This window comes from Dipodomys ordii, unplaced genomic scaffold, assembly GCF_000151885.1.
Source record: "Dipodomys ordii isolate 6190 unplaced genomic scaffold, Dord_2.0 Scaffold29, whole genome shotgun sequence".
NCBI lineage: Eukaryota > Metazoa > Chordata > Mammalia > Rodentia > Heteromyidae > Dipodomys > Dipodomys ordii.
Window position 1 is genome coordinate 4,497,444 of NW_012267245.1, and position 23,835 is coordinate 4,521,278.

Genomic DNA, 23,835 nt, shown 5'->3' on the forward strand with positions numbered 1-23,835 from the left:
TAGATGAAGAAGCCAGGCAAGTAGAGCCTATGAAATAATGTAAAGACTCTGGATTTGAGTGCAAAAAAAAATGTAAAGACTGGATTTTTGAGAAGCTACTAAATAGGTGATTGTTAAACAGGAATAATGTGACTTTTTTTAAAAAAAAGTTGGATTAGTTAAATGTGCAAGGTCTTTGTTGTATATTGATGCGGAGAAATCTTGAAGATACAGTAATACAATCTAGCTCTTCTGTAGAAAGGATAGATGGGCGGGTAGTTTCTGTGGAAGGGTGGTCAAAGCATACGAAGGGGTTGCCTCTGAGGGCATTCTACCCTCATCTGTATTGTATAAAACAGTGGATTTCATTATAATCACGTTCACCTCCACCCATTTTTTTCTCTTTCATCCTACGGGTCCCCATTTTCTGTTCTTCCCTCTCTCTACTTGCATGTCTCCCCCCTCTTCCCATTAAATCTAGATTCTGCGTATGAGACAAGATAATTGTCCTTGTGAGTCTAGTTTCTTTTTCTTAACGATCTCTAGTTCTACCCATTTTCTTGCACGCTACATAATTTCATCTCTATTTTATTTTATTTTACTTTTTGGCAGTCTGGTGGTTAGAACTCGCTTTGTGCTTGCTAAGCAGGTGCTCTAGTGGTGAAGCTATGCCCCGGCCCTTTGGGCTTTGAGATAGGGTCTCACTTTTTCCACTCAGGCAGGTTTGAATGTGATCCTCCCATTTGTGCTCCCTGCACAGCTGGGCTGACAGTGTGCAGTCGCCATGCCTAGTTGACAGCCTTAGCTTTTCATCTTCGTGTCCTGTGTACCTGGTGTGACAGGTATGGACCACAGCCCCAGCTGTTGGGGAGAGGGGGCGTGAGGCTAGTCTAGAACAACCATCCTCATTCATCCCCCAATTAGCTAAGATTGACAGGCATGAGTCCCTGGCACCCAGATTAATTTCATTTTCCTTTTATGGTTCCGTTATATATACATACTGCATTTTCTCTATTCACCTGTTGATGGACCACCTGGGCTGATTCTCTAACTTGGCTGATAAACCTGGGTGTTCAGGTGTGTTCAGTGTATCTGCCTTTGACTCCTTTGGGGTGTGTATAGGCCCAGGAGTGGTATGAGTGGATCATAAGGTAGTTTTGTTTCTGAATTTGGAGAACCTCCACACACACCTCCTGTAGCATCTGCACACGCGCGTGCGCCACCAGTGTGCAAGGTTCTCTCTCCACTGCCGTTCTCACCACCATCTGTTGCTTTTGTGCTTGGTGTTGGCCGTCGTGACGGAGAGGAGATGGGAGCCCAGCATGGTGGTCGTTTTCATTTCCTGATGACTGAAGACGTCGGATATTTCTAAAATGTTTTTATTGGCCATTTGTGCTTCTTGGTTTGAAAATTGTCCAGTTTATGATTTCATCTATTGACGATGCCGTTTGTTCACTTGGTGTTTGGTTTCTTGGAGTTCATTACTCATTCTGGGTACGGATCCCCGGTTGGATGGATGCTAGCGCAGATTTGCTCCCCTTCTTGAGGCTGTCTCTCTGCTCTGGTAATTGTTTGCTTTGCTGAGCATGTATTTTTACTCCTATCATTTGCCTTTGAAACTTCCCTTCTCATCTGAAACAGGGTCGATTTTTTTTTTTTCTACCTCCTTGATGTAGCTTCAGCTGAGGTCAGCTACAGTTCCTTTAGCACAAAACACCTTATACTCTTTGACCTGTTGGTTCTCTTGTGGTGTTTCTAGTCTAACATAGCTAGTTTTGCTTGCTTGGCAAAAGTCGTGCTGTGTAGGGATTGGGTAAACCAGAGTGGTCTCCATCCAAATGGAAGGGGAGTAGATTCCCACTTTCCTGCGTCTTTCTTCCATCCTACCAGCATAGAGACCGGAGAGCCAGTCACTGGTCAGCATCCAGAGCAGTCCGTGGCCTGCCCTGCCCGCTGTAGGATCTCAGGCGTATGCCGAGTGCGTAGAGCTGTGAGCGTTGGAGACGAAGCCTCTTTGGTGTATCATTTTTGAAAGCCCCGCCATGGCTGTGCGCAGCCTGTGGCCTAGAATAAGTTAATAATGTCTTGAGTAACTATTTCTGCCCGGGTTCTACCAGAGCATATTTATTCTCTCCTGGAACTCTGTCCCCCCAATCTACAATAGTCATGGTTTAGAATTTGCCAGAATTTGTCAGAGACAAAATGTCTTGGTAAAATAATTCATCTTTTGTTCTGGACACTGCCTTTCTAGACACTGTTCCTGCGGTCTAGGTGCTTGATACGTGTAGTTGGCTGGGGAGGAAACTGCAGGGATTGCGCCATCTCTGGGCAATGGAGGCCAAGACATGCATAAAATTCCCTCGTGGCTGCCCCGAGCGCCGTGCTGTAGAATAGCCATCCGTCTGTCTGTCTGGAGTGTCTTCATGAAGCACTCTGTGGAAATGCACAGAATCCGATAGACAGTAGAAAATATAAGCTAACCTTTTGGAGGTTGAATTTTATACTAATTCTTTTAAAATCTATTCAGCATTCTTTTAACAAAATTAAGATTTTTTTCTGTCATATGTCAGTTTTAATATAATTGCAATAATGTGACTTGAATAGTGTCATGACTTGCTCTAACCATGTAAGTCTATGAAACTTTTTTTTTTTTTTTGTCAGTCATGGGGCTTGAACTCTGGGCCTGGGCGCTGTCCCTCAGCTCTTCAGCTCAAGGCGAGCGCTCTACCGCTCAAGCCACAGCGCCACTTCTGGTTTTCTAGTGGTTTATTGGAGATAAGAGTCTCATGGACTTTCCTGCCTGGGTTGGCTTTGAACCGTGATCCTCAGATCTCAGCCTCCTGAGTAGCTAGGGTGACAGGCGTGAGCCACCGGTGCCCGGCTGTGAAACGTTTTTAAAAGAATAATGACTTTAGGAAAAAGCTATGATCCTGTGAGGAGGATATACTATGTTCAGAACTGATGTGGCATGCTACATGAATCTCAACGAAAGAAAGAATTTCAGAATCAAATTCTAGAAGACTGGTTTTGGTTACCATTTGGCGTTGCCAGTGAATTCTTTTGTGTTAAGAAGGAAGTGAGGGGTCACGGAACTTGTAGAGAACATTTCATTTTTTTTTTTTTTACTTCGAACTGATTTTTCTGCTCTTATCCGTGAATAGTATAGTTTCAGTTGCATTGATTTAAATGTATGTGAATGTAATTGGCTTAATTTCTCTTTCAGGACTTGAACCCATGAGAGAAGCCTGTGGCCCTTGTGAAGATAAATGTCAGCTTCCCTCTTTAATTGGAACCTCCTCTTAGGACGCGTATGCGACGCTCAGCCCGAGATTTGTCCTTTTAGTGGCTGCTGACTTTGATTACAGGCAGGTCTCTGAAGATTCATATCAAATGACGTCAATGGCCAGCTTGTTTTCTTTTACTAGTCCAGCAGTGAAGCGGTTGTTGGGCTGGAAGCAAGGCGATGAGGAGGAGAAATGGGCAGAAAAGGCAGTCGACGCTTTGGTGAAGAAGCTGAAGAAGAAAAAGGGCGCCATGGAGGAGCTGGAGAAAGCCTTGAGCAGCCCGGGACAGCCGAGCAAGTGCGTCACCATCCCTCGGTCTCTGGACGGACGCCTGCAAGTGTCTCACAGAAAAGGCTTACCCCACGTCATATACTGCCGGGTGTGGCGCTGGCCCGATCTGCAGAGCCACCACGAGCTGAAGCCCTTGGATACTTGTGAATTTCCTTTTGGGTCTAAGCAGAAAGAAGTTTGTATCAACCCGTACCACTATAAGAGAGTGGAGAGTCCAGGTGGGTACCGCTCTACTGAGAAGAACTTTAAACAGCAGCAAAAACTAAACAAGTCTCTGCCTGATGTGCAAGTATGTAGGTTTAGATTTGTTTCTAAGCTTATATGAGCCTTGTATTTCTATCTTGGAAGGAATACCGAATTTGCATTTGGTCTTTAAAAAAATATATATGTGGTAAACATTCCAAGTGGCTTTCCCTAATTCGTTATTTCCTGTAAGCACTCGTTTATATACTCTACCCTTGGTGTGGATCACCTGTTCCTTGTTTCTACAGCTTAAGCTCTGTACGTACAATACATTCTGTTTTTGTGTGTTCAGGAACCTTTTTCTTGGGTTGGAGACATGGCTCAGGTGTAGAGTGCCAGCTGATGAGCGGAAGCAAGCATCACATACCGAGCTTGAGTCCTGGTCTAGGGGAATAAGAAGAGAAAAGAACTGTAACAGTGCCAGCCTTCTTCCCAGCATTAATTCCCCCTTTTCTGTTTTCCAACAGCACACAAGCATTTCTCGATACTGCTCATCCTAAAATAAAAATTCGAAAAGAATTCCTTTTCTGACTCATTCACCAACTCCTCTCCCCAGTCCATTGTACTGTTTCTTCCGGTCCTTTTGTAGGATAGTCTTATTTTTATTGCCTTTACATCTTTTTTTCACATTCTTTGTTGGTATCTTTCCAGTTCGTACTTCTTTACTGCCAGTTATCCTGTCCAAATCACTAGTGACTGGCTTCTTCGGAATCAGGTGTTGTTTCTCGGTGTTCCTCTACGTGACCTCTTAGCAGTGCTGTGCCTTGGATTTCTCACGGCTCCTTCTCTGGCTGACTTACTCTACACTCTCCTCGTCTTCTGCCTCAGAGTCTGGTTTGGCTCAGTCTCTTGGGCCTTTCTTAAGTGCCGCCGTGCATTCTGGAGCTGCCTCACATGTCTGAAAATCATCCACACATTAATGGTCAGATGTTGAACTCCAGAGTTAGTTTTTCTCGTGAGTTTCAAACTTGTATACCAAGTTACTTACTCCACATCTCTATATGAGTGTAAACATTGGATGTAGTATGGCTGAATAGAACTTCCTGAATTGTCATCCCAACAAGTCTGTTTTTCCTCCTTTTTCATTTTCCTCTGTAAGGTATATGGCACCAGAATTCATGTCGTTACTATTGCCATATACTTAGAGGTCATCTTTTATTCTTAATCTGCATTTGCACTTTGAAAATACTGCTTGCTATACCTTTAAAATATACCTCACTACTTAACACCTCTCACCCTAAGTGGTCTCATTATTGTGTTTTCTACACCTAGTGATCTTTAAAATAATGTACATCAGCTCATACCATTCCCTACTAATATAATGCTTTACAGACCTTCTGCCCCACGGATGACAGGTTTCTCTAAGGCCCGACGTGACTTATCCTCTAAGAGTCTCTCTGTTCCTTGCCCTGGCCAGGCTTCTGCGTCCGGGCTCACGTTGCTGTTTCCTCTAAGATGACTCTCCACCTCGCATCTTCCTTTCTCCCTCCATTCAGTCTTTGGTGGGATAGCCCATCGTTTTACTGTTGTCCGATATGAGCAAGGCCTGCCTGAGTCTCAGTCATTACTGTATCCTCAGTGTCTAGAATGTATTGTTCCTCGGCTCTTAGTAGGTGGGGCTCAGGAAGCATTTTTTTTTTTTTTGTACTTGCTAAGCAGATGTTGTAGTTAATTTATGACTGCGGTAACAGAACACCACAGATGAGGCAAATTATAAGCAACAAAATTTATTCCACACCTGGTTTGGAGGCTGGAACATCCAAGATGGAGGGAATGCATCTGGTAAGAGTGGTTCAGTGCAGCAGCACGCGGCAGAATGGCAGGTGGGCGAGAGTGAGAAGCACTGTAAGAGGGGACCAAGCTTGCTTGACAAACTCTTTCCCACTGAGTAACCCAGCCCCGCACTGTTCTATCACATGAACCATAGCAGCTGAGAGCCGCGCTGATTTTTCACCTGTCTACTGCTGTCCAACCAGTTACATTATTACTTTAGTGAGGATAAACTTATATATATATAGAGAGAGAGATAGGGATGGGGGACGACTGGGATTTGAACTGAGGGCTTTGGCTTGTCCAGGCAGAGACTCTACCTTCTCTATTGCCTCACAGTTTCTTTCTTTTTTTTTTTTTTTTGGTCAGTCATGGGACTTGAACTCTAGGCCTGGGCGCTGTCCCTCAGCTCCACCACTTGAGCCACTTCCGGTTTTTCTGGTAGTTAAGTGGAGATCCAGAGTCTCTCGGACTTTCCTGCCCTGGCTGGCTTTGAACCGTGATCCTCACATCTCAGCCTCCTGAGCAGCTAGGATGACAGGCCTGAGCCACCAGCACCTGACTACCTCACAGTTTTTGTGGGTCAGTTGTCCTGCCACAATTTAGTTGTGTCTTTTGCAGTCCTCAAACTGGGATGTTGGTGAGGGCCCAGGTCTTATCAGAAACTGAGATGCGGAGGAGCTACTGCCTCATGATTATTACAGAATTCTGCACCTTCCAGGTCACTGAATTCTCTCTGGTGTCAGCTGAAGACTGCCTTTGGTTGTTTACTACTCGTCCTTCTCTGTAGGTAGTTCTCATCCAGGTTTGTTCATGCAGTACCATCCCTTCCCCAGCATTGCATTTTCCCTCTCTGCAGACTGTTTCTAACAGCACACAAACCTGTCACGGCTCTGCAGCTTCCTCAAAGCCAGTAAGGAAGGAGGAAGTGTTCGCAATTTGGCATCCTGTGCTTACGGAATGCTGTCATACATCCTGTCACAAATCCTCATATTCAGGAGGATGTAATCCCCAGAGATTCGAATTGTGGCAGCAGTCTGTCTTCCACCCTGGAGATAAGACGAATGTGGTAAAAATAGGAAGCTAACAGTGGGTGTGAAGACTAGCAAAAGCGCAGAGCAGCGGTGGTGCTATCGGGGGGTGCTATCGGGGAAGTTCAGCTTATGAATTTTAGTGCTGCCGGTTGATATTTGAAGTGCTTCTTGAGCTTTTGTTGAGTCCCTGGAACACTGTTCTGCCTGAATGAGTTGATGAAGACAGGAGGATGGCAAGATTGAGTAGTGGAGAAATGTATGAAAAATTCACAAGCCAGGTGTTTGTTCTGAGTAAGTCCATTCATTATTTGACAACTGAGGACATCTCTAAAGTAATGTTGATAGGCCTCGTGTTTGACACAACGCTTGAAATACCGGAAGTATAAGTGGCATGTACTAAATGAATGAACAGGGACATAGCTTTAAAAAAGCACTGCTCAAGGAAGTGAGTGTCACAGAGTAGACGGCTGAGCAATGAATGTGTGTGTGTGTGTGTTTGTACATAGACGTGTGTATATGTAATAAGTCCTGAGTATTAGTTTAATAAATTTTAATGTGACTTTATTGTGGGAAATGAGAATTCTGTATGTTACCCCATTGCCAGTAGAAGTATCTCACTTCTCATTTTTCTCATCATTGATCACGCTGTAGAAAGGACAGCACATAACTGATACTTCTAAAGTGATGCAGGTCTCATACTTTGCCAGTTCAACTGCAGGAAGGAGAGTATAGAACCCTCATTTCCAGACACAAGTCCACTCATCTTGGAGCAGGGGACAACTTGACCCAGCTAAATAAACTTGCATTCATTCTCCCTTGACCAAGAAATGGTGACACTACTGGGTCACCTGGTTTTGTGGTAATTAGGTAGCGGTGGTGCTGATGTGGTAGTGACGGCAGCGAGTGCTTGTGGAGTACTAGGGAGAGTTACTTTCCTAATCCTGTGATGGCAGCCCTTCATAGGGCTGGAAATACGTAACATTTTACAACCCTGATACGTATGTGTAAATTTATAAATAAAAAGACTTAAAGGAAGTGTCTTTTCTACAAGCATACATTTAATATCTAATGGGGTGAGAAAATAGTGCAGAAAGATAAGGAAAAGGTAGAAAATGATTAGGAAGTGATTTTGCACACCAGAAATACAGAGGGCAAGCTTAGTGAGTTGGTCCAATCGGCAAAATTGCCTGTGGTTGATGGTTCTGGAGCCAGACTTCTTGAGTTGCATCCTGGTTTTACTATATGCTATAAAGTGAGAATATGCTACCTACCTCACAGGGTTGGAAGAGGATTGGATGAGTCAGTACACACACAGAACACACACACATACACACACATACCACACACATACACACACACAGACATACACACCGAAAATCCTTAGATTAAAAGATGATGTGGCCCAGAGTCAGTTTCAAATTAAATATCAGTTCTGCTAGAGTAATAGTGTTCTGGAAATGGAACATAGGGGAAAATGACACAGAGAAGATTTTGAAGAAATACTTGTAGAACAGTTCCTAGGACTAAAGATTGACAGGTGCAGTGACCAAGTAATCAGAACAAGGGGTTGAGGAAGACCGGCGCTCATGGATGAAAGGGTGATTCCGAACGCGTCCAGAGAGGCCGTACAGGACACAAAGGAAGGTCTGGGAGTAAGAATCTTGGATTTCTCAGTGCACTTCTGCATTGTACAGGAAAATGGAGCCACACCATCAGTATTCAGAGAGAAGGGTACGAATTCCGCCTGCATACAAACACCGCCCTGCCCTTTCTTAGAAAGCAAGTAGGGGACAAGGCCAAAGAAATAGATCTAACTGGAGAGAATGGAAGAGAGATTCAAGGGCTTCAGCTTTGTAGGAATCACCCAGTCAAAAAGAGGGAAGATTCAGGGGAAGCACAAATCCATTCATTCATTATTTGACGACTTAGGGCATCTCTAAAGTAGTGTTGATAGGCCTCGTGTTTGACTCAACTCCTGAAATATCAGAAATATAAGTGGTTTGTACTAAATGAATGAACAGGGACATAGCTTTAAAAAAGCACTGCTCAAGGAAGTGAGTGTCACAGAGTAGATGGCTGAACAATGAATGTGTGTGTGTGTGTGTGTGTACATAGACTTGTGTATATGTAATAAGCTCTGGGTATTAATTTAATAAATTTTAATGTGACTTTATTGTGGAAAATGAGATAAAATATTTAAAAAGCTGCTTCATTTCCCCAAAGAGCAAGTGTACAAATAACATCTTGCTGAACGAGTAATAGCAATGCAAATGTATTATTTAGCAATGCACAAAGTAAATCTGAAAGGAAATGGCTACAAATTTAAATTTGCTTGGGAATTTATCTCTTGCCTGTCTCTTAGCCCTCATTATTTTGAGTGAAAATAAAATAATTTCTTAAAATGTACAAAGGTAATATTTTTAACATACAAGCAGCCAGCAGGCTAACTGTATTTTTTTTCTTTTGGGTCCGGTCGTGGGGCCTGAACTCTGGGCCTGGGCGCTGTCCCTCAGCTCTTCAGCTCAAGGCTAGCGCTCTACCACTTGAGCCACAGCGCCACTTTTTTCTTTTTGCTTATGTGGTTCTGAGGAATCGAACCCAGGGCCTTAGGCATGCAAGGCAAGCGCTCTACCACTGAGCCACCTTCCCAGCCCTGACTGTATTTTTTTTAAAAGAAGAAATCTTTAGTTTACTTCATTTAGTGTTTCCTGATTACTAGCTAGCTAACAAATCCTCTCCAGTGCTTTCCTCTCCAGTGGCATCCTTCCACCTTTCCATAAGAGGAAGAGCAGTGGCTAAAGCACAGAACAAAACGTGTAGTTGGTGTTAACCATATACCTCCGTAAGATGAAATGAACAGTACAGTACAAACTGAACGGTCTCGGTTTTTTGTGGCTACCTCTACTTCTGGGAGAGGGAGCGTGACCTGGTTGATGAAAAAACAATTTGATTTTGTTGGTGCAGATGACATCAGAATCAAAGCGGGATTTTTTTCTTTTCTCTGAAATGTAATTGCTTTGACAAATACAGAGAAGTTGTAAGGAATATAATTGGTAAATTAAGAGTTTGAAAATTCTGGAGATCTGAATGTCGCTTGGGTCTGCAGGCGAAAGTGAATATTTGATTATGGTTAAAATTGATCTTTTGCAGTGTTCTTATTTAGATATGCAGACATTGTTGTACGTATTTTCATTTTGATCATATTCAGAAGATTGATTTTGAATGGGAAATAATTACTGTTTTCAGTGGGGCAAACCTAACTAAAAAATTCTTACTAAGAATGCTGGATGCGTTCAAGGTTGGAAATGTGACTTTATCAGAGCGCCCACACAACCAGTCCCGACGCCCCTCTCTAGTTCACTGCCTAGGCCAGCTGCCAGATCTTTTTTGTCTCCTTCTTCTCCCCACCCCTACACTGTCATGGGAAGCGCTGGTTCTTTAAGGTGATGCAGCCACATGTCAGTGATTCTGTGTGATTGCCTGTTAGCAGGAATACTTAACATATTGGGGAGTGAAGGGGTAACCAACTGGGCTTTTTCACACTTGTTAGGCAGGCACACTGGCCACAGGAGCCACATTCCCAGCCTCAGTGCTTGCTCCTTAATTCCCAAACATGAAATTCTCTGTGATCCTCTTCCCTGGGGCCTCCAGCGTAGCTGGAGTGACAAGTGTGCATAGTTACACCCACCTTATTTTGTGGGGAGAGGAAGGGATCGGACTCAAGGGCTCAGGCTTTCACGGCGGGTTTTTCTTACCACTTGAGCCACACATCCAGGCCCTTTTATACCCTGGTTATTTTTGAGGTAGGGCCTTGCTTTTATGCCGGGGCAGGCCTGGGCTGTACTTGCTGTGTTGCTGGGGACGACCGGTACGGCTAGGATGGATTCCACTGCGCCCAGCCAGTGCCTGAGATAGAGGCTCGCACAGTTTTATGCCACGGCTGCCTTCCAGCTGTGATGCCTCGTTCTTTTCCTCCTGAGTAGCTAAGATTCTACGTTTTAAGCTAATGTGCCTAGTACATGGCCTGTTTTTTAGATGGGATCTCATCGATCTTTTCACTCTAGCTGATCTTGGGCCATGATTCTTCTGATGTCTTCTGGAATTACAAGTATGAGCCTCCACATCTGATTCTTGGTGATTTTTTTTTCCCCCTCATATGGCTTTATGAGCCATCGAGCAGGAATAGGATCTTCTCTGGATTTTCTGTCTTTCAGAGTTCCATATATAGGCTAAATGCTTATAAAATTTTGTTTAGTTATGTAAATACAGATTCAAGTTTGTACAAAACAACCCTTCCTAAAAGTAACCTATTTTATAGGTTGGGTAGTCTTACATAAATCCTTTGTATGAACTCTTTTTTTTCTTCGGTAGTACGGGGGTTTGAACTTGGGTTGTTGCCCTTTATGAAGCCAGTACTGTACCACTCAAGCCTCTTCTGCTTTGGTTGTTTTTCTGTTTTTGGTCAGTTGTGGGACTTGAACTCTGGGCCTGGGCGCTGTCCTTGAGCTCTTCAGCTCAAGGCGAGCACTCTACCACCTGAGCCACAGCGCCACTTCCAGTTTCCTGAGTGATTTATTGGAGATAAGTCTCAGCCTGCCCAAGCTGGCTTTGAACCGTGATCCTCAGATCTCAGCTTCCTGAGTAGCTAGGATTATAGGCGTGAGCCACTGGTACCCGGCGCTTTGGTTGTTTTTTTTTTTTTTTTGAGATTGGGTCTTGCTTTTGCCCTGGCTGGCAGTGTTGATGTTTTCTGACATACCCTATCACACCCAGCTTTTTCTGTTAAGATGGGGTCTTGTGAACTTTTTACCTGGGCTGGTCTTGAATCATAATCCTCCTGATCTCGGCCTCTTGAGTAGCTAGGATTACAAAGGTGAGCCACCATGCCTGGCCGTACCAGTCTCTTATTGGTGGGTGGGATGTGTACTGTGGTCACTCCTGACGGATGACTTCTGCTTTCTTTTTCTTTCAGTCTTACCTCCAGTGCTAGTGCCTCGTCATAATGAATTCAATCCACAACACAGCCTTCTGGTTCAGTTTAGGAATCTGAGCCACAATGAACCGCACATGCCACAGAATGCCACGTTTCCAGATTCTTTCCACCAGCCCAACAACACTCCTTTTCCCTTATCTCCGAATAGCCCCTACCCTCCCTCCCCTGCTGGCAGCACGTATCCCAGCTCCCCTGCGAGTTCTGGGCCCGGAAGTCCATTTCAACTCCCAGGTAAGACTTTAACTAGTAAGAAAAGGTAAATTAAAAGGAACCTCTGGGAGTCAGCGGTTATTCTTGTATCCTCCTGGGTGAGCCATTGCACAAGAAGAGGTCATTATGTGCGACTATGTATCCTTTCCATGATTGTTTGATTTCCAGAAGAGTTCAGACCTGTTTTGCCAAGTAACATATGTTTACAATTTGGAAGTAGTAGGGAAATTAAATACCAACTGCTTAATTTGCTCATGGAAATTGCCCAAACATAAATGTTCGTCCTGCTTTAAATTCAGTGCTGGTCATAGCACCGTCCCAAAATATAGCCTGAAACTCTGCTGTGAAAGACATTTTATATTTGGTTTTCTAGTTACTGAGGTAGGAGAAAGTCTAGAGGTGCTTTTGCAAAAATTTGCAAAGAGTGTTGGAGCTCAAAAGATTTCATGTTCAGCTCAGTTTCCTGAGCTATAATTACCTGGCTGTTTAATGGAACCCAGCCGCCATTTTGAGTCAGTGTGAAAGAATTACACAGTTCACGTTAGTGTGATGGCAGATTTTGAAGGGACATTGTTTTATCTTCGGTTTAAAATGATTATATAGTATGGGGTGATCTTTGATTTAAAAGGCCTGTATAACTTGTAGGTACACAAAGATAATCCGTTTTACAGTAGCTACAGTTTCTCTGAACACAAAGGCAGAATTCTTGACCTTGAATCCAGTATTAGTGAGCTTTAGTACTGATCCTATTACACTGTAGTAGGAGCTATCTGGGCAAAATAAATACGGCTTGTAAGTTTCAGGAGCTGTCTGTATGCTGTCTGTTTTGCCCTAGGACTGTGTCCAATGTGTGTGTGTCCAATGTTCATCAACAAGCCCTGCTGGTGATACTTGAGTTACTGTTTTTTTATAATGCTATTAGAGTAATCACTTTGAGCAGTTGAAGACTGGGCTCTTTGGAGACTTGAACTTGTGTCATTTTCTTCCTTTCAGCTGATACGCCTCCTCCTGCCTACATGCCGCCCGATGAGCAGCTGAGTCAGGACAGCTCGCAGCCTATGGACACAAGCAGCAACATGATTCCTCAGATCATGCCCAGCATATCCAGCCGAGGTACTGGTTTTGACTCTGCTTGCATTTCTTCCACCTTCTTGCCTACTTTACTTTTTTGTAGTGCTAGGGATTGGATCCCGAGCTTCCCACGTGCTCTCCTACTCAGCTCCACCTCCAGCCTTGGCCACTTTAAAAAGACGTCTTTAATGAAGTATTCACTTGTACTGCAGTAGCTTCTCAGAACTTCAACAGCCCCGTCCCCATCTCTGTGGATTTTTCAGTCTGTTTCTGGGTGTAGGGATTGGATCGCTGGCTCTTAAACACTTCAGAGCTGTGAGAAAGAAAATTTCTGTTGTTTCAGCAACCTGTACCAACTTAGAAATTGGTAACTAAAAATGGGATGCTGCTCTTACATAGCTTGGAAACTAAGTAATGAGTAGGGCCTGAAGGAAGTTTGAGGTTTATACTAGAAAAAGGCAGACTTGCTGTGATTCTGTTGAGGGCCCAGAAGTAAGAGGAGACTGGTAAAGAAAGCTTCTGTGAAATATTATGTAATTGTGAGTAGAAATAAGGATGGATATTAAGGTTTATGTATTTTTTATTTTGAGGTTTCAGAGTTAAATGAGTAGCATGTTCTAGGAAAACAACAAAAAAGGTATCTTTGTTAGAAAGCAAAACAAACAAACAAAAACTTGGCTGAGTTCTGTTCATGTTCAGCGCTTTGTGTGAGCTAGAACTTTGGGGCCATGGAATTGGCGCCCAGCAGGTTCTTACGTGATATTGATGGTACAGCCCGCTGCCTGACTGCTCCTGGTACAATAAGGAGAGAAATGAATGGAAGAAGGAACCATTTAAGCAAAACAGAATCAGAACTTAAAGATTGGGAAGGTTCACCTTACTGTGAAGGCCGAGTGGTGTCCAAGGATGGAGTGTCGGGGGTTTGCTCGCCTGCCACGTGCAAGTGAGGGTAGCGTGGGCGTGGCCATGAGCCGGCTTGTCACTCCAGCGGGGGCATGGCTGATTTCACCCCTAAGGACAGGGCAGGGTCAAGGCTGCTAGACGTCCTCAATTCCGTAAGACAGGACAGTGAGCCTATCTGGTGTGAAGGGATTCTGAGCTCATTGGGGTGCATGTCCGGTTTCAGCTAGCCGGATACTGCCGTGGAGGTAGGGGTGCCTGGAGCCTGGAGTTTGCAGCTCCCCACTGTGCGTCACTTACAGAGTTTCACAAGTTGTGACCGTAGAAGAATTTTCCCTTGGCATTTTTGTCTTCGGCTCACCTGTTGCTGGGTGAATAGTTCTAGATTTCAAACTTGATAGCTCTCACTGGAATGAGTTAAGACTTCAGGGGTGGAATGTACCTATGTTTGTGTGTGCTAAGGACTTGAATATTGGGAGGCCAAAGTGAAATGCCAATGGACCACATTGCGCCTCCTGAACTTAGTGCCGAAGCCCTCACCCCAGTGTGAGTGGGTGGTGATCTGGTGTTGGAAAGGCCGGCAGCTTTGGCTGAGCACATGAGAGTGAACTCACTAGAGTTCTGAGATCTGCTGAACTTCATGTTGACATCACCACCTCTAGAATTTTGAGAAATAATTTAAAATTTTAAGCCACTCAATGTCAAACCCCGAGCAGGTTAGGACAGTCGCCTTGAATTTCTATAACTGTCTTAAGTTGTCATAATTTAAGCTTGTTTCTAAGACAGTCAGTAGAAATACCTATATCCTGTTTCACATAGTGTTTTGGTTAGGCTAAAGGGTAAATACACAATGAACCCAGAGTTTCTGATAAATCATTGATTAAACTTGTTTTCTCTTTGGTCTCTTCACAGATGTCCAGCCTGTTGCCTATGAAGAACCCAAACATTGGTGTTCAATTGTTTACTATGAATTAAACAACCGCGTCGGGGAAGCTTTTCACGCATCTTCTACCAGTGTGCTGGTAGATGGATTCACAGACCCTTCCAATAACAAAAGCAGATTCTGCTTGGGATTGTTGTCAAATGTCAATCGTAATTCGACCATTGAAAACACGAGGCGCCATATTGGGAAAGGTAATCTCTATGTCCAGTTGAATTAGTCATGAGGTGCGTTTTATCAGGCATTGTGGAAGGTGCTGGAAACATACAAAGGATCTTAAGGCATGGCCTCCGCTGATTTTTGAGTGTTGTCCCTGCTGGAATTGAAGCTGGCGGCAGTCAGGAGCTAGAATAGTGCCTGGCTCATAAGACGCACAACAGATACCTCTGGAATGTGTGGGTGCTGGTGAAGCATTAGAAGTTTGTCATTGCAGTGTTTGTGAAGTGTTTGGGGTGACTTGTCAGAATTACCCTAGGTAGAAGGGGTAGAATGGCACGAAGGAAGTAGAGGTAGGAAATCCAGTGTGAATGACAGATCTTGGGCTTCACCACCATCCTCTTGTCTTTTAAATTCAGGTCACAAGGTTCGGTGGTAATTCTTCCTACAAGAAGCAACCCTTTTTGTACTGCAATGCATGCCAAATCTCATGTGTCAGAGGAAACCTTGCCCACGTAGAATATATTGCTTCTTTCTTCAGAAGTTTTAGGTTTCCCCTTGCTGCTTTTTGCGTGACTTGACAGCCTTATTTCCCAATTTGCCATCCTAGGGTCCTTTTGATCTGGCCCATTTTCATTTAGAAGTGAGGCAGTTTTTCAATGTCAGACAGACTAGCCTGGTAGAACTAACTCTGCAACTTCAGTGGGCACAGAGGTCTGTGTACTGGAATGCTGTTGACAAGCACTGCTTGCTGTAGTGGGAGGTTGTTCATGAATAGATAGGAAAGGAATTAAGCATGTCCATTTCAGAATTATATGCACCACTCAGAATATAGGTACAGTGGCAGATTTATATTTTGAAGTTTTGTAAACTCTGGCAAGAATTAAGGAGACAGAACAAGTTTCTAGTTAATAGACTGTGATGTCATTTATGTTAAAAGAAATAAAGCAAAACACCCATTTCCATGCAAAACTACACAAAAGATATTCTGTAGGAATACATATATGTACAATTAAATTTCAGTGAAAGGATTTAAAAGGGGTTATGCACCAAATCGTCCGGGATTTCTACCTTCAAGGTGGGAAGATTTGAAATGATTGTGGAATGCTATTTTCTTGTGGGGAAAATACTAGGTGACTTCCTCTTTACACACGCAGTCTGAATTTTACTGTAGGAACTGCTTTCACATGTTTCTGAACATTTTATTATCTTTAGGTAATGATACAAAGGTGTTGTTATTAACAAAGCAGTGCGGGTATAGCATGCATCCTGATCAGTGTCACCCCTGTCAACATGCTTACAGCTTTGACATATTTATATCCATGTTTTAAATATTTAAAAAGACTTTTAAAGAAAGATAAGCCTGCATTTTAAAAGCTTTTTTCCGTGGCTTGAAACTACATTTGTACCATTTGTTTTTGTCTGAAATTCTGCTGCCCTCTTTGTTAGCGAGAAGTCCATAAAACAACAGTTTGTGCCCTGTGCTTGGTGGTTCACACCTATCATCCTTGCTACGCAGGAGGCTGAGACCTGGAGGACCACAGTTTGAGGCCAGCTCTGCAGAAGCATTCTTGAGATTCCATTTCCAAACCATAACAGCAAAATGCTGGACTGAAAACATAACTCAATTGTAGAGTGCCCGCCCTGAGCAAAAAAAAGCTAAGTGAGAGCCCAAGCCTTAGGGTGTAGCACCGAGCATAGCTTTGAAAGGACTCAGCAAAAGGCAATTGGTGGGGTTTTTTTTTTGGTCAGTGGTGGGGCTTGGAACTGTCCTGGAGTTCTTCAGCTCAAGGCAAGCGCTCTACCAGTTGAGCCACAGTGCCACTTCTGGTTTTCTGGGGGCTCATTAGAGTCTCATGGACTTTCCTGCCTGGGCTGGCTTTGAACTGTGATCCTCAGATCTCAGCCTTCTGAGGAGCTAAGATTACAGGCATGAGCCTCCTGATTCCCGCCCCACCTCTTTGATTAAGCTAAGTGCTTAGGTATAGGAAAGGCACCTGAGAGTGAGTGGACAAACCTAATAAACCGCCACCTTGAGGCTCCCTCCTGGCTGGTTGAGGATGGGCTCAGATTTGGGCCGGCACTGACTCCTTCTGATGGTTTTTAGTGGAAGGACATGTCACAGGACCTTCCATCTGGCTGTGGGAAGTCGGTGTCCTTGGCTGGGCTGGCCGACTGACCTGGCTCTTCTCTTCCAGGCGTCCATCTGTACTACGTTGGCGGGGAGGTGTACGCAGAGTGTCTGAGCGACAGCAGCATCTTTGTGCAGAGTCGGAACTGCAACTTCCACCACGGCTTCCACCCCACCACCGTCTGTAAGATCCCCAGCAGCTGCAGCCTCAAGATCTTCAACAACCAGGAGTTCGCTCAGCTCCTGGCTCAGTCCGTCAACCATGGCTTTGAGGCCGTGTACGAGCTCACCAAAATGTGCACCATCCGGATGAGTTTTGTCAAGGTGAGTGGGCTGTGGCCCAAGACGGCATCTCTGGCTCTGTAACTTTGTATGTCTATGGTTGTAATTAAAAACTTTTGAGTGCAAGATGATCATGACTTTTGGCCTGATTTAATAGTTTTTTTCAAGTGAAATTCTTGAGTTGATCGTTTAAGTCATGTAATAGATCTGTTCATTTTGTTATCCATAAATTACATCATCGATTGAGGTTTCTATATTGGATAAAGATTAAGTTTACATAGCATTTCACTTAGAAGTCATCTAATATTATAATTGCTTTTTGAGTCCCTTCGCTTCCACAGTTTTGGTTATTAGAATTACTTAGAATACTAGAATTACTTTGTACTACAATTACTTGTATCTACGCTCTGTTGTGGAGAATTTTCAAAGGCCATCTCTATATTTTGCTTTTTTCTTTTTTGTCAGCCGTGAGGCTTGAACTCTGGGCTTGGGCGCTGTCCCTGAGCTCTTCAGCTCAAGGCAAGCGCTCTACCACTTGAGCCACAGCGCCACTTCCGGTTTTCTGAGTGGTTTATTGGAGATAAGAGTCTCATGGACTTAACTACCCAGACTGGCTTTGAACCATGATCCTCAGATCTCAACCTCCTGAGTAGCTAGGATGACAGGCATGAGCCACCAGTGCCCGGCTTTATAATTTGCTTTTTTTGGCCTGATTTTATTGAAAACGTCAAAGATTATGGCTCATGAACAACACTTGCACATTATTCCATGACTAAGGCTCTTAACTATTCAGCGGTCGCACGCCATCCTTCTCAGGTGTGGTCCCCGTCCAGTGGGGTCTGTTGTGCATATCAGTGTATCAGCTTCCCTGGGGGCGTTGCACACGTCTATAGAATCATGGTGCTTCCATAGTTAGCATACCGTCCACCCCACCTTCTCTGTCTTGTCCATTTCTCTCCCTCCCTTCTTGACCCTCTAATTTTCCTGGACATATATATAGGCAGTAAGACAGAAAATTTAACTCAAGAAAACGAACATAAAAAATGGCTCTTTCTGTTTTTTATCTGAGGCCTACACTAATGTTTTCATTATTTCTTCTTATTGATTTCCTACCTTTAAAGGTAATGTCTGTGGTTACAATAAAGTTTAGGTGCACACATTGGTCAGTGTGTACAGTAGCTTCTCTGATAGACATAAGAAGCAGGCCAAATAACAAAAAAACAAACCGAAATCTACATGAAGTTATATAACATCACTGTTGGTGATGGTGAGTTTTATGTGTCCTAGTAAATGAGAATGTTTTTTAAATATTATAGTATATGCCCTTTCTAAACTTGAAAGAGTAGGTCGGAAACATATCTAATCCCACAGGTTTCTATCAGGTAAATAATAGATGTTTAAATTTTAGGGCTGGGAAGGTGGCAGTGGTAGAGTGCTTGCCTAGCATGCATAAAGCCCTGGGTTCGATTCTTCAGCACCACATAAACAGAAAAAGCTGGAAGTGGCGCTGTGGCTCAAGTGGTAGAGTGCTAGCCTTAAAAAAAAAAAAAAAAGAAGCTCAGGGGCAGTGCCCAGGCCCTGAGTTCAGGCCCCAGGACTGGCAAAAAAAAAAAACAAAAACCCAATCAGGAATGTCATTATCTTCTCTTCCTTTCCTTTCCTTTCCTTTCCTTTCCTTTCCTTTCCTTTCCTTTCCTTTCCTTTCCTTTCCTTTCCCTCCCTCCCTTCCTCCCTCCCTCCCCCTCTTTCTCTCTCTCTCTCTTGGTTGTTCAGGGGCTTGAAATTAGGGCCTGAGCACTGTCCTTGAGCTCTTTTTAAGTCTAGTGCTCGACTACTTTGAGCCACTTCTGGTTTTCTGGTGGTTAATTGGAGATAAGAGTCTCACAGTCCTGCCCAGGCTTGCTTTGAACCAGGATCCTCAATTCTTATCCTCCTGAGTAGCTAGGATGGCAGGCGTGGACCGCTCAGGCCGGGCTTGTCTTGATTTTGATTGCAGAGTAAATGCTGAGTGTTGTGAGAGTTACTCTATCTACCTGTGTTCTGCATCTTAGTATGGTTGCACTGTCTTTGCATTGTCAAAGTTAGTTCAGACCAGTTGGCAATGTGGTGTCTTTCCTCTTCACAGGGCTGGGGTGCCGAGTACCACCGGCAGGACGTTACCAGCACTCCCTGTTGGATCGAGATCCACCTTCACGGGCCTCTTCAGTGGCTGGATAAAGTCCTTACGCAGATGGGCTCTCCTCTGAACCCCATATCTTCTGTCTCATAGTGCAGAAGCCTTCTTCTTTTCAATTAGGTTCCTTGTGGACTTGTTTAATTTTAGAGATACTGTGAGCTGACATGGAAAAACAGATATTACAGCTTATTTTTTTTCTACAAACTTGTGACCAACACATTTGTACTTTGTGACGATTCTGCATTTGTTTGTATCGCTGTTCACGTAGTGGACTGGAGGGCGTGGGGGAGGCACGGAGCAAGCGTCCTGCCCACTCCGAACATGAACTGGAACAGGCTATTGCTTATTGTCCCAACAGTTTTTTATTTCCTAATTTTTTTTTAATGTAACAAAAAAATTATAGTGTAAGAGGGTATATACATGGGGAAAAGTGTATTTGTCCTCCCTTTTCTCTCCGTCTCCCGGAACCTATGTGCTTCTAATAATGTATCCCACCAACTTCATAAAAATGTATTGTACTTTGTTTTGCAAAAGAGTATGGTAGGGGCTTAAAAGAAACTATATATAAAAAAAAATCTTATTTGAAGGAACACTATGCACTGCTTCTAACAAGTAGTGTCCAGTAAAAGCCAAGTGATAGTTTTCTAGGTGGCGTCATACAATTTGCATCTAACCTAACTGAATGTTGGTCTGTATTGTGATTCATGCTATGTATCTTTTGTAAAGCATTTTGTTTTTTTTTTAAAAAAAGAAAATCCTGCAAGTAATTGATGTGTAATATATGCCACGTACTCAGTCTGTCCTGAGTACACTGCTTTGTAGCAAGCGACAGTACACGGCTGGCAGCCGCGTTTGCCGCTCTTGGCCTGTGTGGGAAGAACTCTACTTGTGACATGCATTAACCTTTTATTTTGCACTTTTATGGGCGACAGTTTTCAGTGTAACCTTTGCTCAGATACGCTCAAGTGACCTACACGGCAGTTGTAGGAAGTTCTGCTTTTTCTAGTAACTTTTCAGCCTAGGTTATAAAATCGTTATCATACAGTTCCAGCTAAGGTGCCTAGTTTTGGATGTTATTAACTTCATACCACCTTACGTCAGCCTCCTGTGTCATGGGAGACCCTGGTTAGGCCCCAGGAATGAGATAGATCAGCAGGGACGGTTGGGCTAGCTGCTGTGAACACATTCACAAAGCAGAGAATGCAGATGGACTCTCACCTTGCGTGGTCTTGTTTTTTCCTGGCCTCTTACTACCTATACCCATGCCAGTGTCCCCCAACGCAGTCTCCTGAAAGCTAAGGGAAGTCTGAAATACCCATTTAACCATTTGTGCCTTTGCCTTTGAGTCTAGGCATTTTAACCGCTTATTCTGGAGAGCATCAGGTGGGCGCCTAGTCAAGGCATGGGAACACGGCCCACCTACTTCACCAATCAGGAGAAACTTTCTTTTCTGGTGCCTTTTGAAAGTATGTGGAGCCATGACCGTCTTGTGTTAAAAATGTAATTTTGGTGTGACTTTCTACTTGTCCTTCCTGCTTTAAGGAAAAAAAAAAAAGGTTTGTTTTTCAGGCAAGGGTTATGGGACTCCTTTTGTTGTCTGTGTCGTTATGTATTGCTGTTTCCCAATGCGGCCATTCGGGTTTCAGCTCGCAGTCCTTTGCTGAGTAGAAGGAAAACTTTGCCAGCACCACAGCCTTAAACGTAAGTGTTACATGGCAAGTATTCTTAGATCGCCAGAGCTTTCTGCCGTCTACATGAAACAGAATTACTTACTTAGTGATCAAACCTACATATTTTTATATTTAGTTTTTGTATCATCCTTCACTTAACAGACTCACGGCACCATCTTTGGAACGGATCTGTAGGAAAAATTCACTCAAGTCCAATTACAGATGCATATAATCTACGTCAGTGGGCTCTGGTTAGCTGTAGAATCTCCCACCTTGCTTCATTGATGGTTTAGCATTGTGTTAAGAATTGTTCTACTTGTCATTACCATATTACAGCCTGTAAAGTTGAGTTGGCTGATGGGCTTTATGCGATTGCCCTTTTCTGTTTTCTCTAAGGAAGTTTTAACTGCCAAGAGTTTTGTGGAGAAGTACAAGCCTGTTTTTGCTTCCTGAGCACTGTCCGCTTCATCCTGTGGCTTTTAATGCAAAACGTTCTTCACTCAGCTGCTCTTGCAATCCCTAAGGATATTTTACAGCATAGAAATTAATGTGTGCCAGCAAAAAGTATCTGAATAAGAAACTCGAAACTAGTTTGGTAAATGCAGAAAGCAGAATAGACTCAAAATGCATCTCAGTAACAAGCTGAAGCAACCAAGGTGATGTTGATTGCACTTGAGGTGCATTGGATGAACAGCTCTACATTATAGAGCGCTCAGTCCGCTTGAGACCGTCTGGCGAGCATGATGGAGCGTTGCTGGGTGCTCATGGCTCATACCCGTAATCCTAGCTCCACAGGCTCAGATAGGAGGATTGTGATCCAAAGTGGTAGCACACAAACTGAGCAAAAAAAGCTGAGTGAGAGTGTGAGGCTGAGTTGGGAGGAGCTATTGAATACAAGCTAAAGCATCTGAGTAAAATGGGCACTTTCTAGGAAATTTAAGGGAAAATACCAGTAAGCATGTCAAATATATCAAGTATATGCATACCAGTGTATCCCCCCTCCCCTTTTTTTTTTTCATGACAACAGTGGTGGTGGTGGTAGCAGGTGGCTGAGGGTATTCCAGGAATGATCACTAGATAGACAATTCAGCATGCCACACCTGCTAGTCCAGACAGAGGGAGTACTGTTTCATATTCTTTGTGTCTTTGAAGAGTAAAACGTCCATTTGGTTATGACTGGTAAGTATTCAACCCTTAAGTTAACAATTAGGCTTGCCTTAAAAAAAAAATACAAACCAAAAAACCCTATAATACCCGAGGGGGAAGTTTCTTCCCTACACGCAGTATCCTTTTGGAGGAGAAAGATTCTAGAAAATAATGAAACCCTACCTGTAGCAGAGACAAAGTTTGGTAGTTCCTGCTGCAGTGCAATTCTGCTTCTAGTAATTTGCTTCCTAGTATTCTAGGTTATTGTCACTTTCCTCTCATACTATCCTTCTTGCTTCCTGAGAAAAGTAGAATCTTGATAATTATTGAATGCAACCTCTCATGATGACTTAAATTGTGAACCCGTTAGCTTTGAAGAGCTCAGAGTCCTTGATGTTTGGCATTTGACCATAAAGTATGTCCTCAGTACACCTATTGGCTAGATGAGCAAGTAGCTTTTAGGCTTGGTGGTTTTAGAAGTGTTGGGTGATTTTTATGCAAGAGATTCTTCCAAAGTGGTCGCTTTCAAAGGGGTGGGTTTTTTGGAGGGTATCTCTCATTCCCAAAGCAACAGTATTCATGGATGAAAGTGAGATTCTTGGATGTTTTCCTTACCACAAAAGTGCATGTATGGAAAGTAAGCATTTAAGCCATTTGTTCTACATAAACAAAAGTCGTAGTTGAGTTTAAGCATGTTCTGAGGTGGATGTTTTACCTCCTTACAGAAGGTAACAGTATTTATCAAGCCTTTATTTGATTGGATTATTCATGAAAGAAACTCATCTCCTTAGCTGTGGCTGTAACTGTGTGTAGAGTACTTGCCCTGCCACGCTTGAAGCACGCGCGCGTGCACACACACACACAGAGAGCTTTTCTCCCCAAATAAAACTGTATGATCATTATTACATAGCACTCCAAAATTAGATGCAGTGGAAATTTTATGCATTCATTTTGTTGTTTTAAAAGAAAAACGTGATAATATTTGCTAGTAGCAATTTCTACTACTGTACATTAAGTCTTAGTGTTTTGTCAGAAAGATCTAGAACAGAATTCTTTCATCATTCATGGTGGAGTGGAAAAGCTTTGTGTCTAAATAACTCAGTTCTTAAATTTTTTTAAATTATCACGAGCCATTATCCTAAAAGGGTACATTTGAAGTTGCTGTTTGTAGAAAGTTCAGAATTTTGTGTAGGGGTAGATCCCCTGTACACACCTCTCCCCCATTAATAGGTAATGCCTTCTTAACACTAGCTGGCATTAGCTAGAGCAAAACCCCACTTAGGCCCAAGAATGCCAGCCTAATTGTAGATGAAGAAGGCGTTCAGTGTCAGATTTCCCACGCAGTGCCGTCGGAATGCTGGCACTTTGATTTACCCTGGTAGTGGTTTCACCGTGGGGGCTCCGGGCAGTGGTTGGGCATGTGGCGATCTTCCGAGTCTGGCTGCTGCAAGCTGCGGTTAGAAGTGGACTTAAGTTCGACTAGGGTTGCCTCCATGGGAGACACGGTTCCCACACCCCTGGCCCTGTTCTCTCGAAAGGAATCTCCCATTACACACGTT

At 43.5% G+C, this 23,835-nt stretch overlaps 1 protein-coding gene across 1 annotated transcript; it reads left to right on the plus strand.

Moving 5' to 3' along the window:
• The first annotated feature begins 2,883 nt into the window (after window positions 1-2,883).
• Smad5 (SMAD family member 5) lies at window positions 2,884-20,035 on the plus strand. The gene is made up of 6 exons (XM_013016086.1): window positions 2,884-3,772; window positions 11,574-11,825; window positions 12,798-12,917; window positions 14,688-14,909; window positions 17,070-17,326; window positions 19,410-20,035. The coding sequence occupies exons 1-6, from the start codon at window positions 3,370-3,372 to the stop codon at window positions 19,551-19,553; spliced, it is 1,398 nt and encodes a 465-aa protein (XP_012871540.1). The 5' UTR covers window positions 2,884-3,369; the 3' UTR covers window positions 19,554-20,035.
• The last annotated feature ends 3,800 nt before the right edge of the window (window positions 20,036-23,835 follow it).